The 21,479-nt window shown below is 37.4% G+C and overlaps 1 protein-coding gene across 1 annotated transcript in view; it reads right to left on the reverse strand.

Annotated features, from left to right (window-relative positions):
* Positions 1 to 21,479, reverse strand: part of CAMK4 (calcium/calmodulin dependent protein kinase IV) — a gene marked incomplete at its 3' end in the record, with an annotated part of 218,155 nt that overhangs the window by 58,455 nt on the left and 138,221 nt on the right. Inside the window, exons 3-5 of the mRNA XM_082836203.1 lie at positions 20,037 to 20,099; positions 17,967 to 18,049; positions 81 to 153 (exon numbers count right to left, since the gene is read on the reverse strand). Of these exons, the coding sequence (XP_082692329.1) occupies positions 81 to 153; positions 17,967 to 18,049; positions 20,037 to 20,099 (219 nt within the window). The remainder of the gene's footprint in view (positions 1 to 80; positions 154 to 17,966; positions 18,050 to 20,036; positions 20,100 to 21,479) is intronic.

Here is a 21,479-nt window from a genome sequence, read left to right on the forward strand (position 1 = left end):
GATATACATTTCCTAAATGATGATTCTGTAAAAGGAAGACATTACCCAGAGTTACACTATTGCTGTCACTTCATACTTACAGCAACTGCCTCCAGGATTTGTTTGACAGCATCTGCAGCATCTCGTTCACTATAATATCCCTTTTCCACAATCCTAAAAAAAACATGAAATCCTTCTCAGACACATGCATCCAGTTGAGTAGATGTTAAAAGAAGTTAAATTAACGTTAAAGAAGATTTATCTAAACAATTGCAGCAGGCTACCATGACACGAGGGGAAAGATTTCCATAAGTTGGCACTCTAGAAGTCTTTAGGTTTATTTAGGAAAATGGAAAACATTTATTTTGCCTAGGCTTGAAGTTTCCATCCTATTGAGGACAAAAAATTCTTTTTAAACTTTGTATTGCAAATCATTTAAAACATATACCAAGTAGGCAATATACCATGAACCATCCCATTTAACTGTCACACTGCTTCAGCAATTATCAATTCATGGCCAATGTTGTTTTATCTATCTAATTAATTACTTCCCTTCCTCCTTTATTATTTTAAAGCAAATATCAGACATCATATAATTTCATTTATAGATATTTAAGGAGGTATCTCTAAAAATAAAGGACCTTTTAAAAATCATAACTACAATGCCGTTATGTCCATAAATTACAATTCCTTAATATTATCAAATATGCAGTGTTTCAACTTTCTAATTGTATTAAACATGTTAAAATTTGTTTGTTTTTTTGAATCAATATCCAAATAAGGTTCATGCAATTGATTGGTTGATATGTCTCTTATTCTCTTTTTACCTGTAGCTCCTCTCTCCCATTCCCTCACTCACTCTCTCTCATCTGCTTTTCTTTTCCAAATAAATGACTTGCTCTTTTTGTATAGATTTGGGCAAGAAATTATTCTTTGAAATTAAAGTCTTTCCTTTTTTAATTTCAAGAATTTTCCTGAGTTAGAATGTTTCATATTTATTTTCTTCCATTGCTTTGGTTTTCTTCTTTGGGGTATGCAATTACACACATATAAGAGGTTTTCTACTTTATGGACCCAAATAAACAAAATAAGAAATGAAAGAAGAGAAATAACAACAAATACCACAGAGATACAAAAAAAAAATCATAAGAGAATACCGTGAACAGTTAAATGCCAACAAATTTGACAACCTAGAAGAGATAGAAAATTTTCTAGAAACATACAACCTGTCAAGACTAAATCAGGAAGAAACAGACAATCTGAACAGATTGATCAGTAATACTGAAATTGAATTTGTAATAAAAAAAAAAAAAACTCCCAGCAAACATAAGTCCAGGAGCAGACAGCTTCATAGGGGAATTCTAGCAAACATATAAAAGAGAATTAATATCTATCCTTCTCAGACTATTCCAAAAAATTTAAGAGGAGGGAAAACTCCAAAATTTATTCTCTGAGGCCACCATTACCCTGATACCAAAACGCCAAAGACAATACAAAAAAAAGAAAATTATGGGCCAATATCTCTGATGAATATAGATGCAAAAATCCTCAATGAAATATTAGCAAACCAAATTCAACAATATATAAAAAAGGATCATACACAATGATCAAGTGGGATTTATTCCAAGGATGCAAGGACAGTTCAATATTTGCATATCAATCAATGTGATGCACCACATTAACAAAAGGAAGGATAAAAATCACATGATCATCTCAATAGATGCAGAAAAAGCATTTGACAAAATTCAACATCCATTCATGATAAAAACTCTCATCAAACTGGGTATAGAAGTAAAATATCTCAAAATAATAAAGGCCATTTAAGACAAACCCATATAAAAAAACAAACAAACAAACCCATAGCTAATAACATACTCAACAGTGAAAAGCTAAGAGCCTTTCCTCTAAAGTCAGGAACAAGACAAGGATGTCCATGCTCTCCACTTCTATTTAACACAGTATTGGAAGTCTTAGCCACAGAAATCCAACAAGAAAAAGAAGTAAAATCATCCAAATTGGGAGGGAAGAGGTAAAACTGTAACTATCTGCAGATGACATGATACTATAATATAGAAAATCCTAAAGTCTCTACAAAAAAACTATAAGAACTAATAAATGAATTCAGGCAAATTGCAAGATACAAGATTAATATACAGAAATCTATTGCTTTTCAATACACTAATAATGAACTACCAGAAAGAGAAAGGAAGAAAATAATCCTGTTTAAAATTGTGTCAGGGCTTCCCTGGTGGCGCAGTGGTGGAGAGTCCGCCTGCCAATGCAGGGGACACGGGTTCAAGCCCTGGTCTTGGGAAGATCCCACATACCTCAGAGCAACTGGGCCCGTGAGCCACAACTACTGAGCCTGCGCATCTGGAGCCTGTGCTCCGCAACAGGAGAAGCCGCGACAGTGAGAGGCCCGTGCACCGCGATGAAGAGTGGCCCCCGCTTGCCGCAACAAGAGAAAGCCCTCACACAGAAACGAAGACCCAACGCAGCCAAATAAATAAATAAATTAAAAAAAAAAATTGTGTCAAAAAGAATAAAATGCCTAGGAATAAACTTAACCAAGGAAGTGAAAGACCTATACTTTGAAAACTATAAAACACTGATAAAGGAAATTGAAGGTGATACAAAGAAATGAAAAGATATCCCATGTTCTTGGATTGGAAGAATTAATATTGTTAAAATTTCCATACTACCCAAAGCAATCTACAGATTTAATGCAATCCCTATCAAACTACCCATGACATTTTCCACAGAAGTAGAATAAATAATCCTAAAATTTCTATGGAACCATAAAAAACCCCAAGTTTTGAAAGCAATCTTGGGAAAAAAGAACAAAGCTGGAGGTATCATGGTCCCTGCCTTCAGAGTATACTACAAAGCTACAGTAATCAAAACAGCATGGAACTGGTACAAAAACAGATACATAGATCAGTGGAACAGAACAGAGAGCCCAGAAATAAACCTACACACTTATAGTCAATTAATATATGACAAAAGAGGCAAGAGTATACAATGGAGAAAAGACAGTCCCTTCAATAAGTGGTACTGGGAAAACTGTACAGCTACTTGTATAAGAATGAGATTAGAACATTTCTTCATGCCATATACAAAAATAAACTCAAAATGGATTAAAGACGTAAATGTAAGACCTGAAACCATAAAACTCATAGAGGAGATTGTAAGCAGAATACTCTTTGACATAAATTATAGCAATATTTTATCAGATCTGTCTCCTAAGCAAAAGAAGTAAAAGCAAAAGTAAGCAAATGGGACCTAATTAAATTTAAAAGTTTTTGCATTGCAAAGGAAACCACTGACAAAATGAAAAGACAACCTACTGAATGGGAGAAAATATCTGTAAATGATATGAACAATAAGGAATTAATATCTAACATATATAAAGAGCTCATACAAGTCAATATCAGAAAAACAAGCAAGCTGATTAAAAAATGGGCAGAAGACCAGAATAGACATTTACCCAAAGAAAATCTACAGATGGCCAACAGGCACATATAAAGACGCTTAACATCACTGATCATCAGAGAAATGCAAATCAGAATCATAGTGAAATATCACTTCACACCTTACAGAATGGTTATCATAAAAAAACCCACAAATAACAAATGTTGGCAAGGATGTGGGAAAAAGGGAACTCTTGTGCACTGTTGGTGGGAATGTAAATTGGTGCAACCATACTGGAAAACAGTATAAAGGTTCTTCAAAAAACTGAAAATAGAACTACCATATGATCCAGCAATTTCACTCCTGGGTATATATCCAAAGAAAATGAAAACACTAATTCAAAAAGTTACATGCACCCCAATGTTCACAGCAGAATTATTTACAAGGGCCAAGATATGGAAGGAACCTAAGTGCCCATCAACAGATGAATGGATAAAGATGTGGTATATATACATAATGGAATATTACTCAGCCATTTTCATTCACAATTCGATTTTATCATCCATTCAAATAACTAAGCCAATCCAAATTTAAATGACAGACGCTTTAATTGGGCTTTAGTAGCTGAAACTGCTGAGACACTATACACTTCAAGCTTCTGATGACTTTTAAAATGCCTCCAGTGTACACATGTATATAGGATACTTTTATAACCTCCCTGATGAAAACCTAATATTGAAGTAGCAGCTGAACCCAGAGCCAGCACTTAGTGGTAGAGGCTGCAGGTCTCTCCTCTCCACCTTCTTTTGCACTTGGGAAGCACAGCAACATCTGGGTAGAGTTCTAGCTTTGACTTCTGTCTAAGGAATGGGGTCCATTCCTTAGCATGCTAACTTTTTTTTCTTGTTTTGTTTGTATCTTGTTTTTTTGTTTGTGTTGGGCTTTTGTTTTCCCTTTGTGTGTGTGTGGTTCGCAATGATGTTCTTTTTTTTTTTTTTTTTTTGCAATGATGTTCTTGCGTAAACTTTGAATTGCACTTTTTAATAAATATTTGTAACAATTTTAAAAAAATGAATGAAATTCTGCCATTTGCAACAATGTGAATGGACCTAGAGAGAATTATGCTTTGTGAAATAAGTCAGACAGCGAAAGACAAATACTCTATGCTATCACTTATATGTGAAATCTAAAAAATAAAACAAACTAATATATATAACAAAACAGAAACAGATTCACAAAGAGAACAAACAAGTGGTTACCAGTGGAGAGAGGGGAGAAGGGAGGGGCACGATAAGGGTGAGGGATTAAGACACAAACTACTATGTATAAAACAGATAAGCAACAAGGATATATTGAACAGCACAGGTAAATATAGCCATTATTTTGTAATAACTTTAAGTGGAGTATAATCTATAAAAATATTTAATCACTATGTTGTACACCTGAAACTAATACTGTAAAACAAGCATACTTTAATTAAAGTTTTTCTACTTTTGATTTACATTGTTCTTTTTACTATGATTTTCTTAATTTTAGTTTATTTTGCAATATTAAGTTATAATTTCATCTATTTTGTGGGCATATCCTCCCGACATGCTTTCACTGCCTAAGGGGACCCTATTCTACTCCTTATTTTCTGTCCTCTTATAATCATTTTGTATTGTAATTAACTGAGCCACATCTCAGTTAAATTTGTTTTCTTAACCTTTTGACAGAGTGGTAGGTCAGGATATCTATTCTAGTTTCATGGCTCTCGACTTTCTGGTTACTTTCATGAAGCATTCAAAAATTGGAAACATACTTTCTGAGATCTCTTCTCTATCTGGAACATCATTCCCTTTCCTCTACCATCTCTACTCTGATTACTAAAGTCTCTTTCCAGAAGTTTCTCCTAAACACAGGTTTTTTTCCCCCCAAAGAGGCTTTAGATATTAATTTCATGAGTTCACAGGGCCTTGACTGCATTAGTCTCTTCAAACCTTACTGTGGGTGTAGCCCTCGCACTTCTCGAAAATTTGCATACCAAAAAGCCCTCAGCTGGGCTTCCCTGGTGGCGCAGTGGTTGAGAGTACCCCTGCCGATGCAGGGGATATGTGTTCCTGCCCCGGTCCGGGAAGATCCCACATGCCGCGGAGCGGCTGGGACCGTGAGCCATGGACGCTGACCCTGAGCGTCCGGAGCCTGTGCTCCGCAACGGGAGAGGCCACAACAGCGAGACGCCTGCGTACCGAAAAAAAAAAGAAAAGCCCTCAGCTTTCTTCTTATACTGGCCCATCCTGCTCCCAAAGATTTGGAGATTTTAGAGATTTGAGTGTTCTCCTATTCTTAGTTCCATCGCATGCTCTCTTGCTTCCTTTGCTTCTTCTTACATAAATGCTAATACCATGTGGCTCTTGCAAATTGTCATTAGTTTGTCCTCATTCACTCATATTTTAGCTTCATGGAGATACCCTGTCATCTGGTTTTGCTATAGATACTGTCAGTGAGGTTTTGGTTTTTTAGTCCTAGTTTCTCTGTCTATTGTTATGGGGATATTTGGGAAGACTGAAAGACTACTTTGTTGTGGTTTCTGTCTTCCCAGAATTTCAAGAGAAAACATTTTTGATAGACTGTAGATCACCAACTTGCACAAGATGTTTTCAGCTGACAAAAAGTTGTGGTAAAGACATTTGAAAAAGGTCAATTCAAAACATGAGACAAAACAACAAAAAACAATTCTAAAAAATTGTTGACTTTTTGTAATTTTGGATTGAAATTTTTCTTAGATGGTTAGTACCTCAAATAGTATAGTTATTTTTCAGAAAGTACCTTCTTTCTTTAATGTTGCAGCAAGAAGTTTTAAGTTCTCAAAGTAGCTGGTGTTAGAAGCTGAATTTTGAAAATGTTTACAAAATAGGGCATGAACAGAACAGATAGGACAAAATAAAAGAGATGTATTACAAGAAAAGCTATATTGATGCAAAAATTCCGACTTTCTCCATTCAATTATTTTGAACATTGCCAAGAAACACAAACTCATATTTTTAAAGGATGAAAGATGGAATATCCCTCCTCACCTTTTTATTTATTGGATACCTGTTATGCACCAGGGTCAAATGAAATGTGAGAATAGATTAAAATATTCAGGGAGTTAATATTAATTGGTTCTTAAAAATAAGTTTTCATATGATATTTCCTTAGAATACGAATTTTTCCAACTCATGATTAAGTTACATAATCTACTTACTAAAATTTTAATTGAAATGGTTTCTTGAACTGTACTTTCTGAACATTGTTAAATAGAGTATGAGAGAAGGGGAAAAGAAGGACTATTGTGTTAGTGTAAGTTGAGAACTTCGGCTACCATTGCATTATCCTCTGCGTTGCTCTCTAAATGTGGATTCTGTGGTACATCCATCAGCCAACACAAATGTAATTAGTGCGTCCTCTGTGTGCTGCACCTGCTTGGTTTTCTCCAGTTGCTAAAGGAAGGGAGTTGTTACAAAGATGATGGAAAAGAATGGCTGATAATTAACTTTTTTTTTCCATCTCCCATTCTCCCCAGAAGGGGAGAGAATCAATTACCTCCTGCCTGCCATAAACAGTGTGGATTTTCCCATGGTCACTCTTCAGGACTAGAGCTTTACCACAACAGCTTTGTGATACCCCTCCAGGGAGTGCTACTCATGGCTCAGTTTATGCAAGAAGTACTCTTTGGGGTTGTTACAGAACCAACTTGCACAACCATGTGCGGCCTTCCTGATGGGAATCCCTCCTTGTCTGTTAAATACACATGAGTTCTTATGAGCATCCCCACCCCTTAGACAGGAAGTGCTTCAGCCACTAGAATTTCCTATCATTTGCTTTATTATGAATTCTCAAGCTTTGACCTAAATATGATATTTATGCATTTTCATTTTGATATAATTTAGGGTTAAATGCCTGTGTTCAGAACATGTCCTTGTGTGAATGTCTAGTGACTGGCTGGATGGAGGACTGAACTTTCTTGGGAGCTGTTTTCAGGTAGCATAGAGGTAAGAATAGTAGGTATAAGAAGAATGGTGAAAATTTCATTAATTTTCTATAATATATACGTTAAATTGGTAATATACTTCATCTAATTAATGGAGAGGATGCATTCTAACAAATATATCCATTCATTTATTTATTCAATAAATATTACGGAATGACCACCATGTGCTGGGCGCTCAGTAGTAAACCAGACATGGCCTCTGCACTCATGGGGTTTCTCTTGGTATGAGTAGACAGACAACAATCAACACAGTGTGCTAAACGCTGTGATAGAGATATTAGAGAATGGCCTGGGAGCCCCTAGAAAGGGCAGGCAATTTATTCTGGAGGCTATGCAGGGTGAGAAAAGGTTTCCAGAGGTAGTTCAGACCTGAAGGATGTACAGAAGTTTTCTAGCTGTAGGGAGAGTGGGAGCTGGGGGTAGGATAGGTGTCGGGGAGGAGTATGGGATTGGAGAGAAGGGAAACTGTTCTAAGAGAAAGAACCAAGACTACAGTGAGGATTAGATTGTGAGGATGGGGTAATGATATTTAATCAATATTTTTAACTGTCTAATGTGAGCCAGGTACTTGCTGGATTTAATAAAGAATAAGATTTGGGTTCTGCCCCAGATGAGACCACAGATAGTAGAGAAATTACTAATAAATACATCGTCATAGATGTAATATATGTTATACCAAGGTTTGTACAGCCAAGGAATTTATTAATTTTTTTGTCAGAAACATCTCTAGAGCAGATGTGTGGGGCAGGAGCACAAATGCAGGTGCCTTCCCCACCTCGTCTCACGTGAACTCTGCACACCATAGTTTGGTCCTACCATCAGAACTCAACTGTTTCTCTTCCAGGCTCCTTCTGCTAAAAGGAATTTTGTTCCCAGCTGATTTGTTCATCAGAGTGTCACAGGGATAGGTCTCTGAAACTCAGACATTCAATTTAAAATATTTTATAAGTTGAGACAGGCCATCCATGACTGACTGGGAAGAGCAATAGCAGGGAACTTCTCAAGTTGCAAATGCAGGTTTGTAACTTAGAACTAAGATTGTAGGTGAAGATGTTAGTGACCAAGCAAAGGAAAGTGAAATCGTGTAATCTTTTTCTCTTCATTTAGGTAGCAAGACTACAGCAGATGTGTTTGGTCGATGTCTTCTGCTGGGTATTGTGGGAAAAATTCTTAGCCTTCTCACTAGACTGTTGCTTTGATCACCCATGGAGCCTCGCTCCAAGTCTCGCTCACAGTAGGCAGTCAATAAATATTTGTGGAATCAATACTAATTGCTAGGTGAATGGATGCCAGAAAAATTTCAGACTGTGGACGTCTGGACAACTCCTTTGCCTATGTTCCTTATCATGTAGAACAAAAGTACTGGACTGGGAAGTGATGCTCACTTGTTGCAAGCACACTGGCCATGGATCCAGAGGGAGAACTGCTGTATGTATACATGCTTCCCAAAGCAACATGCAACAGGTAGAAACGTGATTGTTGTCCTTAGGAATAAACTCACAGTTACATAGTTCCTAGATATTATTGTAATAACATGGATCTTTTTAGAAACTTATTTTGAACAAAATCAAAGTGATTCAATTCAGCAAAATAGAGTATTTGTTTCATGAGGCAACAAATAACAATTCCTACAAAAAATTTAGTTGAAATTAAAAAGAAAATGCCAAGTAAGTTGAACCACATATACACAGTTAAGAGTTTATAGCTTTATGCAAAATACACTAGTGACTTCAATTTTTAGAAGCAACAATACGTTCAATCATTATAGGGGTTTTAGAGCTGTAAAAATAGGAGAATAATTTTGGTTGATATTTTTGTCTTTTGTATTTAAACATACTTATCGCTATATTTCTTTTCAGATTTAGTAATTTCCTTTTCATGTTTCTTACATAATAAGAAGGCAGTTAAGATGCTATCTGCGTTTTAAGATCATTTTCAAAGGTCCAGGGCCATGTAGTTTTTAGCTATGCTGCACAATTTCCTGTTGCTCCATTGTAAGCTGTGCTAAAAATAAAATCTCTCCTAGGATTTTAATCACAACACTGACCCAAAAGGCTGCCCTGGTGTCCCAGTTCCTACAGGTCTCTCAGTCACTAACAGGCCCAGCTACATCTGGAGATCTGGGAAGGAATCACAATGGGGTGTGTTTCCTTCGACTCCCAGGCTGTGATTCTTTGGCCTCGATAGGCGTTATCACTCTAAGACCATGCCTTTTACTTCCACTGTTTGCTATGTTGGCCCACATGCTCTTTCCCACTGTTGGGACTGTTTTTCTTCTCATCATTTTAAACTCGTAGGATGAGAAAACACAGGCAATGTCTATTTCTCTCCAAGGATCTGCTTTAAAATATGACTTTTGTACATTTGCTTCTGTCACCTTAATTGCTGCAAATTGAATTGAGCTCATCTCCAGCCCAGCAGTTAGCACAGACAATGCAGCTGAAGAGCTCTAATCCAATCATATCCTGAGGCCCTCAGACTTCCTGGCACAAAGATGAAGAGCCCTACCGCTCTCCCGACCAATGGCAGCTTTTTCTTAAATGGACATGTTATTAGATGACTGTAAGTTTATATGAGAAAGACATTGGTCTGGTGAAAATGTGTACTGAAGGATTGAATGACACAGGGTCAAAGCCCCTAATAATATGAGTTTCAGGAACCAAGTTTTAAGGGCTGCCAGTACATCATTATGCTGCTACATACAAAACTATATTTAAATGAATTCCGCTGTACCCTGTGTAAATCTACCCCTCCTACATAAGCTTCGTTCACTGCTTTTTCTTAGTACATTCATGTCACCTTTGTCTGTATTGATGCTTTTTCTAAGAACTCTCCCAACGAGTATTAAATTCATATGCTTTAAAAAAAACAGTTTCAAAGGGTACTACTGGCACCTGTTAAATTTGAGAAGCTAGGGAGAGAGTGAGGGAATTGTGGATCATTGTGGGTGCTGGCCGAAGAGTTGACAGCATAGGAGAAAGAGGCCAAATCAAATTGTAGAGCTGGCAATGGGCCTAAGGGATTCCCAGTCCAATTCTCTCATACTATAAATGAAAAGCCTGACCCAAAGATATATAAATTGCCCAAGAGCATAGAGTTTATTCAATCATTCATCTGACAAATATCTAAAAATTGCTTGCTTTCTGTCTAGAACAGCTTCTAAGATGCACATGAAGATACTCATATCTAACCCCCCCGTCAGTGTGCTCTGCCTTGGCCATCACTTTGCCCTTCCCTCTACCCTTCACCTGCTAATTTTCTATTTCCCATTTAAGATTCAGCTCAAAAGGCTCTATTAGCTCCCTGAAGTCATTTCTGGCTTAGAAGACCCCCTTAATTTGTAACCAATGTACTGTGTTTATGCCCCAATTATAGCATTTATCTTCCCCACATGAATTCTTACAGCCAAATTTGTGACCAGTCTGTAGCAAATGCAAAGTATCTTGTGATAGGTTTTTTGTGTACTACTGATTCTTATCTTTATTTTTTTAGTCCCTTGTCATCCTTTATTTTTTTATCTTGTGATAGTGTGGTTGTCTCTATAAGCCTAATACACTTTTTTGGAGGTGATGGTAGTATTAAAAGTAATATTTGGGTCCATGTCACAGTTTACTTTCCCTCTTCTAGACCGTGAGCTACTTGAGGGTGAAGATAACGTCCTTTGGTTAACACGGTAGTGAGAAGAGAATAAAGTGGGTAGTGAATCTGAAATGGTAGAATGAGGCCAGACTGTAAGGGGTTTTGTTTGCCATGTTTAAAAGAATTTCCTTGAACTAAAAGTAGTGAGTAGCCTTCTGGGCTGATCTGTGATCAAATGAGTGCTTTAAACATAGATGGATGGAAGAGAGTGAAACTAATGCCAGTTAGGAGTCTATTGCAATGGGAAAGAGAATGTGAAGGCTCAAAAGGACAGGAGCAATGGGAAAGGGGAGAGGGAATTGATTTGAGAGCTGCTCACAGAAAGAATTATGGGGAGGGGGGCAGGGAGAAGTGAGAGGAAGAGGGAGAAATCAGTGATTAGCTTAGCTGTTAGGTCAGTTCACAGAAGTAGGGAGGAAAAGCAAGATTGAGAGTTGAGGGAAAGATGCTGAGTTCATTTCAGGACATATTGATTTAGAGGTGCCTATGGGACTTGCAGGTGAAAATGTCTAGCAGATTGTTGAAAATACTGTTTCCATCTCTGCTGAGACAACAGTCACCAATGTGACTGAAGCCACAAGAGAGCATTCAATTTACCCATGGAGAATGTATGAAGAACTTTAGGAAAGGCAGACATTTAAGGGATGAAAAGAGGAAGAGGAACTCAAGAAAGGGATCAAGATAAAGAAAACCAAAAAGTAAGATAAAAACCAAGGGAAAAAGATGCTGTCAAAAACTGTACTAAAGATATGGAGAGATTTAACCAACAATATAAACTAACACAGACCAGATTCTCCAAAAACACATAGTCTCTGGCCTCGGCAGATCCTTAGTGCTTCTGGAAAGTCCTTATTCTTGTCTGTTCTCACATTTCCAAGCTTTACCACTTCTTTCCTCAAGTGTCCTATTCCATTCTCTCCCAGCCATTGTTAGGAGATCAATTTCTCTTCAACAATACTGAAAGAATAAAGCTTATCAAGTCTGAGCTACTTAAACCTCTTACACTCTCCTCTCCCCCAACACAATCCCATTCCCAGTCCTAGGCAACCACTGCTTTGGTTTCTGTCTCTATAGGTTTGCCCCTTCTGGAAATTCCAGATAAATGGAGTCATAAAATATGTAGTCTTTCCTGTCTGTTTTTTTTTTTTTTAACTTAGCATAATGTATTTGAGGTTCATCCATGTTACAGTATATATCAAAGGAACATTCCTTTTCATTGGTGAATGATATTCCATTGTACATTTTGTTTGTTCATTTGCCTGTTTATGGACAATATAAGTTATTTCCTCTCCTGGAACACACCCTACTCTGTCTGCAGGCATCCATTTGAGCCTGCTGTGATGCCCCCATGGGACTCTGACCAGGAGTCTCATATCTTTTCCCAACATCCATGAAGGTGTACAAGGCTAACTTGTTAGTTTGTAAGTAGGCTAGAATTATATCCCAGCCCTGATATTAAGTCCTCTTTTTCAAAATTGTTGCGACTATTGTAGGTCCTTTGATTCTGCTGCAGCTTGACTATGCTTCTGAGGAAGAGGGAAACTTTTTTTTAAAACAAATCCTTTTATGTGGCTCTAGATCTTATTCCTTCAGTGTCTTCTCTGGAATGTTCCAAATAAAAGTCCTTCTCACACAGATCTCTCCTGCTTCCCCATCCTGTAGCCTCCTTCCCATCAGCAAATTAATGTGTTACCAGTGTGCCAGCTTAAAATAATAAATAAGCCTCCATTTATCCTGTGTCCCTTTCTACTACCTCACTTTTATTTTTCCCTTCAGAGCCAAGCTTCTGGGAAAAGTAGACTTTAAATCTAGTCCAAATCAAAGTATATGTTTTCTTCATATGTAGCCAGATAAAATTGCATAAGGGAAGACGTATTTAAAATATCCATGGTTGAAAAACAAGTATATATATATATTAATGTTTAAGTTAAGCCAACACTTAAGCAGAACAAAATGTTACATTACTAATTTGAAGTTTTATTTTTAAGTATTAAGAGTACTGGCATTTGCTTACATAGCAGCAGCACGGCATGGGAGAAAAATCATATGCTTTGGAATCTAATGTACTTGAGTCCAGTTTCATTTAATTATTGTTGTTGTAATTATTAGATCCAATGTAAACTGAGTGACCTAATGGTAGTTAACGGAACACTCTGATCCTCAGTTATCTGGTCTACAAAATGTATATATCAAGGCCTACCTTGTATATGTGTTGCTGTGAGGATTAAATGAGATCATGGTTAGCAAAATGCCCTGCCACTGCCAGGACCCCAAAAGGCGCTCACAAATGGCCCTCATTATAGTGACCAATTATCCTTTTAGACAATAAGATTTTATAGGTCTTCACTTTAGACAATTACATTAATGACTAATTTTTGACACAATAGTCTTCACAAATTCAGATGTGTTCTGATTTTGGTTAACAAGAATACCAACCCTGACACAACTCCATGGAGACTGGAGAAAAGACCTAAGTTCCATTTCTAGAATCTTTTCCTAATGACAATGTCCTGAAAATTCCATTTACTTCCACCAAGAGTAAGAGACCCAGGAATGCTGAAGTAGAAACGACTATTAGGACTGATACAATAGGACTCTGTCAGGTAATTAATGGAGTAAATTCATAATCCCCAAACATAAGCACTACTTCTCCTGCATGTTGATGGCTTGTTGTTTGGAAAGAGAATATTTTCACTTTTGGGAAATGAAAAAAGAAAGTTTGTAGTCAGACAGATGTGAGTTTCAGGCCTGACTTTATGACTTATCAATTTCTACAGTTGGTGTTCTTGAAAAAAATGGGGATAATAATGCCTTAGAAAAACATGAAGGGTGATTGAGTGAGTTAAATCATACACAGTTTTGCATAGGACCAACCAATATACATCAGGGATTCTCCATAAACACAATAAACAATAGTTTATTCCCTTGGAAATGATTTAAAAGGTGCTAACTGGATTTAATAAGAAAGACAGTGAGGCCATATGAGGAGGAAGAGTTGGACGAAAAGACACACCAGCTGCCTATTTGGGGAAGATCATTTACCTTGACTCATTCTCAGTTTCCATATCTGTATAGTGGGGACAATGCTCTTCATCTGCTTGCCCCAAAGGGTTGACATAAAAGAGGAAGACACACTAGGGTCTGTGAAAGAACTTTTAAAACCACATGTACTGAATTTTTGCTCTCAGTAATGGTGGGGTAGACAAGCGTACAGCCAAGAACAATGAAAACAAGCTAAATAAAATATATTTTAAAGTATATTTGAAGACATCTCAGAGTTACCAAGGAAGTTAAGGCTTAAGGAGCCAAGATCTAGAAGAGAAGAAAAACCCAGAAAAACAACCCTGATATCTGATGCCTATGCTTTCCCTTTAAAAGCATTTACTGATTCTAAATCAGTAGCTGATGGGGCCATCTCACAGGGTAGAGGGAACAGAAGCTGGCATTTAGGTTCTGTCTGTCAAGGAAGGGGGGCCCTCGCAAAATCCCCTGGCTTAAATTGGGACCCTTAAAGAGCAAAACCCTATGAGTAACAGTTGACAAGAAATAGATCCACCCTCAGGAAGCCCAGCTTTGAATCAGTCCACTGCCTGATTAGGTTAAAGTGATCTGTTCCTTACCTTAACTGCCTGTTAGAGCAAAATAAAATCTGCTCTTTTGGAAGGCAACAACATTTAAAGCCTCAGATTCTAAAACCTTTTATACATAATGTTTAGCATTTGAACAAACATAATCTAGCAAGCAAAATACAAGGAGAAAACAGAAAAAAAAAGACAATTAAAAATTCACAAGTTATTCTGATACTGGAGTTAGACAAAAATCAGAAAAAAAAAAAACAACCTTTAAAAAAATTTAATTAGAAGACCAGAAGGACACTGCTAACTTAGTTGTCTTAAAATACAATCATTTTCTGGAAAAAAGCTACTTGAAAATTTACTCTTAAACAGCCTCAGAACTTGTCCACTTAAAAAGTTCAATAAATTTATAAGAATTGTGACTAGATTGAGACGGAAGAGAAAATGTTCTGGAGGTTTTTCCATGATATTGTAATTTTGTGGAAATTTTTTGGGGGGATTATCTTGGACAAAAATATCACTGATTTTAATCCCTAAAATTGTAATCCATTGTCCTATGCAATTTACTATTCATACTCTACATGAAACAGCAGATTCCACTTGGATTTACCATGTTTCGGTTTTTAGGAGCACCACAGGACAGATCTTTTGTTAATAAAATACAACCATTTTGACTATAGTGGACTAACATAATTATTGCTTCATCAGTTGCTCCATTAGTTCATTCATTAGATACTATTAGAGTCATCATTAGACCAGAAATGAATTTCTATCATTACAATTAAATATGTTTGGTTTTTGACCTAAGTACAGGAAAGAGAGACCATATTTTGATTTTTAACTCTCAAGAAAGAAATAAATGGATAATAATGCAGGATATATTTTCAGTTTGATTCAAATTTAAAGATAACTGTAGAATTAAGTAACTTAATGGCAATAGATATGTGGACAACAACATTCAGGGGGAAAAAAGTCTATTATGTACGACCACTAAGAGTTTATAGAGTAGCTGAGTGCTCTACTGGCTGCCTGCCATTCTTCAGATGTCCTCTGTTAAATCCGAATATTTCATCCATTTATCACTGTACCTGAAATTTATCAACAGCATTTAGTTTTTCACTCTTATCTATAGCTGAATTAACTCTATTCCATCAAAATCAACTAGACTGCAAGATGAGAGAACCAGAAAGTCTGGGGAGAAGGGAAGGAAAGAGACTCCTGATTCCAAAATGATTTAAACAGAGGTTAGAAGGTAAATAGTAAGTGCCATTGGTAGATGACAACTTCATTGTGAAATTCCTGTCCTGCAATTATTTACAAAGAACAGGAGATTTTTCTCTGTTAGACCATAATTAGCAGAGAAATATGTAAGTCTTCCTTAGGAAGATCTCACGGCTCCAGAGCCAGCAGGATCTAACTATAATTTGACTCTGTTAATGTACCTAAAGAAGGAATATGTCCATGAAAGAAGTCAGCTAAAAAGGTGTTGAAAAAGGACCAATTATTGGCAAATTTAGGCAACATTCAAATAAACTAGTCCAGAAGAGTCTTGACTAAGCATATGGGAACATGACAGTTTTAGGATAAGGCTATCCTTATAGTGGGTCAGAGTGTCTCAGCTTCCTTAGGATCATAGTACAGCTTCAAATTTGTTCTGAGGTTCAGAGAAGTTAAGCAAACTGCTCTATGTTAGTTATTTGTTCCTTAAGTCAGGATTTAAAACCATGAGTCCACCTGACTATGAGCCAAATACCATAAGAAGAAGTATCAATATATGTCTAGGCTACCTATGCTTACTTCCCTCAGGTGATTCATTTATTTGTAAAGAATGAATATAGTTTAAATGCTACAATTTTTAAAATCTGATAAATTCACATAACTTGCTCTAAGGAAACTTTAATATACATCTGAACAAAATGTTGAAGATACATATGTAGCTCCAATCAAGGCCATTTTGCTCCTTCCTATCTGAAGATCCAAATCTGCACTGGGTAACATTAAAAGCAGAAAGGAACTTTGAAAACCAATACGAAGACTTTTGGAAGCTCTTAAAGAGGCAGTAAATTTAACTGGGTGGAATAGGGGTGGGGAGGAAGGGGAGGCACACTCTTCTCCTAACACATTCTAAACCCTTAGGTATCTTTCTCCTCAGAGTTCCATTCATTGTAGCAGTTGCTTACTCACTCATTCATGCAGCAAATATTTATTGAGAATTTACTGTGTTCCAGGCACTCATGCTACATTAGCAGTTCATCAACCTCTCTTCTGGCTTCTGTCTTCAGTTCACTTCTCTCTTAACCCTTTCTTCAACCAACAAGACCTTTACATCACAGAAACTGCAGTTTCTTACCATTTCTGATATATACCTACTCAGTCTCTTTGTCTTCTTCCAATTCCATTCTTGCTTAATTACCCTGTTCAGCACAGCAAAGAGCTGCCCATCAGGGCAAAGAGGGAATTCAGAGAAGATGAGGGTTGGAAAGCTATGGAAGCTTAAAGTGTGTGTCTCTTGTACAAATAGTGTGCCTATATTATGCTCTACCAGATTTCCAGAAATACTCCCTGCCATCCTCAAACCTCTGCCTTGAGTGATGAACATATGAACAGACAACTAAAATTGGCTATAATTGGATATAACAGAACATGTTTTTCTCTGCAACTTGGAACTCTTTACACAGCCTAACAAAGAAAGTAGGCCTAGAAACAATCATTTGGAGAGAATTGATTTTTATGGCTTTTGGATGATAATAAAGAATACTATTATAATACATGTTTAACTTTCTATAATTCTCATTGAACATTTTCTCATAAAATATTCTCATAAATCTTACTATTTAGTTTAGATTTAGTATGACTTTAGAAATTCTGCTTTTTATCTAGAAGTAAATGTTTGCAGAAGTAAATAGTACAATGTTTCTATTTTTGTTCACTAAGCATCCCAAATTTTAGTCTACCCACATCTTATCAAATATCACACTCTTTCCATTCTACACTCCTTTTTTTTTTTTTTGTGGTACGCGGGCCTCTCACTGTTGTGGCCTCTTCCGTTGTGAAGCACAGGCTCCGGATGCGCAGGCTCAGCAGCCATGGCTCAAGGGCCTAGCCTCTCTGCGGCATGTGGGATCTTCCCGGACCGGGGCATGAACCCGTGTCCCCTGCATCAGCAGGCGGACTCTCAACCACTGCGCCACCAGGGAAGCCCCTACACTCCTTTTAAGATTTATTTTAGTAGAAGCTATCAACTGGTGTAATATGTCATTATGAAAAATTTCAGGAGAAATTTCCTTTTGGTTATTTTTGGTGACTGGAAGCAAAACCTTACTGTGGTTACATTGCCAGGACCTACTCACCTGTCAAACAGCTCTCCCCCTGTGACGAGTTCTAGGACCAGACTGATTTCTGTAGGGGTTTCAAATATCTCTTTAAGTTTTATCTGGGAAAAGATATAAAAAAAATCACAAATTCTTTATTTTTAAGTTTCTGGGAAATAGTTAAAATTATGGCTACAACAGCACTCTCTGTAATAGCAATATGTTGGATCATGGTTAAAAAAGCTTCCTTATTCTAGTACCAGGCAGTCATTTGTCACTCTCTGGTTGTTTTTATCAGTTACCTAATTTCTTCAAAGGTCCTTTTGAGTTTTTATATTTTTCATCTTGATAGTTGAAAGATACCTGCCCTAGAAATGCTTCTTAAATTTTGCCAAATCATCCCAATTTCTGCATTTCAACAGAATTAAAAAAAAACAAAAAACAAACAAAACAAACCAGAAGCAAACAAAACTTCCTAAACCATTTGAAAGCATCATGGTTGGTAGAGATGCAAATGCCTCTTTCTCCGAGAAAGGGACTTCAATTCGGGGTCTGAGACAGAACAGGACCAGGTTAAAGTCTGTCTGTAGGGAAAGGGAATCCCTTTAACATCTAAAAAGTTGCTGGTAGATGAAAGGATACTCAGAAAAGTAACAGTGATAGTGATTTGATTGACCATAACAGGGTTTTCATCACATTCAGATAATCTATCCAATTTTGGATATTTTCCTTCTGAGAATCTAGTGACCAGGACTGATCTATTTTTGAGGAAAATTCCATATTGACTTCTCTTTGAAAGAAATAAGATGGATAATGTAAAAGTGGTGATTATATATGGTAAATTTTGTTAATTGCTTACCCAAAGCCCTTCTCCCCCTACTTTACTGAACCCTGATTTGTTTAGGGAAGCAAGGTACCTAGCCTTAAATTATGGATTATGTTTGGTCTAGGCCACTTATGATAACCCTACTCCCTAATTTTTCAGTCTCCATGCAGTTTAGGGTGATTTTGTGACCACATCTTGTGGCCACAAACTGAAGAGAATTCTACTGCAGCCGGAAATTCTGGAAAAAGCCTTTACGCTTCTCATCAGCCTCTGCTCGTTAAGCCTTTCCACTACTTTCTGTCTTGAATATAGACCTGAAGACTTGTGAACACTGTGGAGCAGCCATTTTAGGACCATGAGGGAAAAGCATGAAGGTGAAAGCCAGTGCACTGAAGATGGGCGAACCAATGGATGGAAGGTGTCTGGGTCCTGGATGGCATCACTGAGGAAGTGAACGAGTGTTAACAACTGCCTGCCTTCTGATTTCTTACAACATAAGAAAAATATTTGTTTAGACCACCATATTCAAGTTTTCTGTTATTTACAGCTGAGTGCATTGCTAACTAATATACAAGTTTTAAGCACTTTGCCTTGAGCCTAAGCATTGCAGGTCATCCTTGGGAACACCACAACTTTCTCAGAGAAATGAGTAAAATATTTTAAGTAAGTGACTCAATTTATAGAAACAAGTTATGGTCTGGAAAATGATTTTGCTCTTTTCACTTCACTGGCTCAAGAAAGCTTTTCCCCAGCCCTTCTTTCCCTCAGTGCCTTTGTCTGGACATAGCCTAGAGCAGAGCTTGGGAGGACGTTTTATTTTCCCCATTCAAGTACATTATTTATTTGAATCTTCACATTGTCTCTGAAGCAAATATTCTCTCATAGGAGAGTGAAATGACTATGGAAAGAAATGCATTTTCTTCACAGGCGTTTTCAGCAATGGCATATTAATAAGATAGGCCCACAAAAGGAAAAAAGCCAGTGTTTTATTAGAGGGAAAAAAACTCTCCAATTTTAGTTATCCTCTTATGCATGAAAACATCAATGGTATATATTGCTGATCTGCCCATTTTGCAACTCTTTCAAGGGGTATTATTCTTAAGATTTATTCAGTTAAAAAGAATTGAAAAACGGGATCAGATAAGGACAAGAGCTAGGCCAAGGTGGCTACTTACTGGAGGTGGAAGAATCCCTTTCTCATCATCAGAATGGACAGTAAAGAACAAAAATCTCATCCTGTAACACTGGAGATTATTTGAAATAACAGGCTAAAAACCACTTACAATGTTTGGATGTGAGAGGCGAAGAAGAACTCCTATTTCAGTTCTTACGATTTTTTTGTCCACCTAAAAGGCAAAATGAGAGAAACTGAAAGATACTCCCGCCTTAGAAATATCTTCATTGTAGCAGAGAGTCAGAAACAGCAATAACCACCTGGATGAATCAGGTCAATGGCAGAGGTTAATTTCTAAGTGTTGCCTTCCTCCCTTTTTTGTCCAGCTGCATGTCTTTCCTCTCTGTTTCAGACATAAAGAGAACTAGTTACAAATATGGGTCACAACTTGTCAGACCGCTTGTGTGGCCCCTTTGCTATCAAAAATTATCACTATCACCACTAAGGCACAACTACATCTCAACCTATTCCTCCTCCTCTTCCTTTCTTTTTTGAATCCTTGACCCAAACCCATTGGAGCTGTCAATCACTTCGCCTGCCTTTTTCCCACAGAAGTGAGCACATAACCCAGCCTAACCAATCAGATTACTCTCTTCTCTGGCCAAAGTGACTTGAGTCTGGGATATCCACCAGATCCAGGTCATTACAATCTGGGTCCTCCCCCCAAATATTGCTCATATAATCAAGAAAGAGGTATTCTCTTTTCCTCTGAAACTGTGAGAGCAAGAGTATAGAGTCTGCCACTACCAGGGACCATTTTTGATACCATATGGAGATCATTTCACTGAAAATGGAGCCAACACAGAAAAAAACATTGCTAGAGATGAAGAATGAGTACCGCTGACCATGTAATCCACTGGATTCAGTTTTGCATAAGCTAGTTTGCCCTTTGAGCTGTCTTATTATGTGAGCTACTGAATCTCCTTTTCTACTTAAGTTATCCAGAGTTGCGTGATGCTATCAGTGATGTAAGCTGAAGGAAAATAAAGGGGTCTAAGGAAATGATGACTCAATATGAAAGCCTGGAGTAGAGATTTGGATAAAGCAGTTCCTCAGATCTATGTGTTTTCTGGGAGGGAAGAGGATCTACAACATTCATCATATTCTCTATATGTCTGAGGCAGAGGAAAGCCTAAAAATCTGATCTATTTAAAAAAGATAAAATGTGTTCCATGGAACTGGGGGGTCAAGGATCTCTCTTGAATGTGTACGTAATGAATGTATAGTACATAGTAAGGGCCTAATGTAGTTTTTTTTTTTTTTTTTTTTTTTTTGCGGTACACTGGCCTCTCACTGCTGTGGCCTCTCCCGTTGCGGAGCACAGGCTCCAGACGCGCAGGCTCAGCGGCCATGGCTCACGGGCCCAGCCGCTCCGCAGCATGTGGGATCGTCCCAGACCGGGGCATGAACCCATGTCGCCTGCATCGGCAGGCGGATTCTCAACCACTGCGCCACCAGGAAAGCCCTAATGTAGTTTTTAATGTGCTCAGCCTCATGTTAAACAATGCTGGGCATATGAAAAAACAAAATATCGTCTTTTTCAGAGGAAGAT

This window comes from Leucopleurus acutus (assembly GCF_964270905.1).
Source record: "Leucopleurus acutus genome assembly, chromosome: 3".
Lineage (NCBI taxonomy): Eukaryota > Metazoa > Chordata > Mammalia > Artiodactyla > Delphinidae > Leucopleurus > Leucopleurus acutus.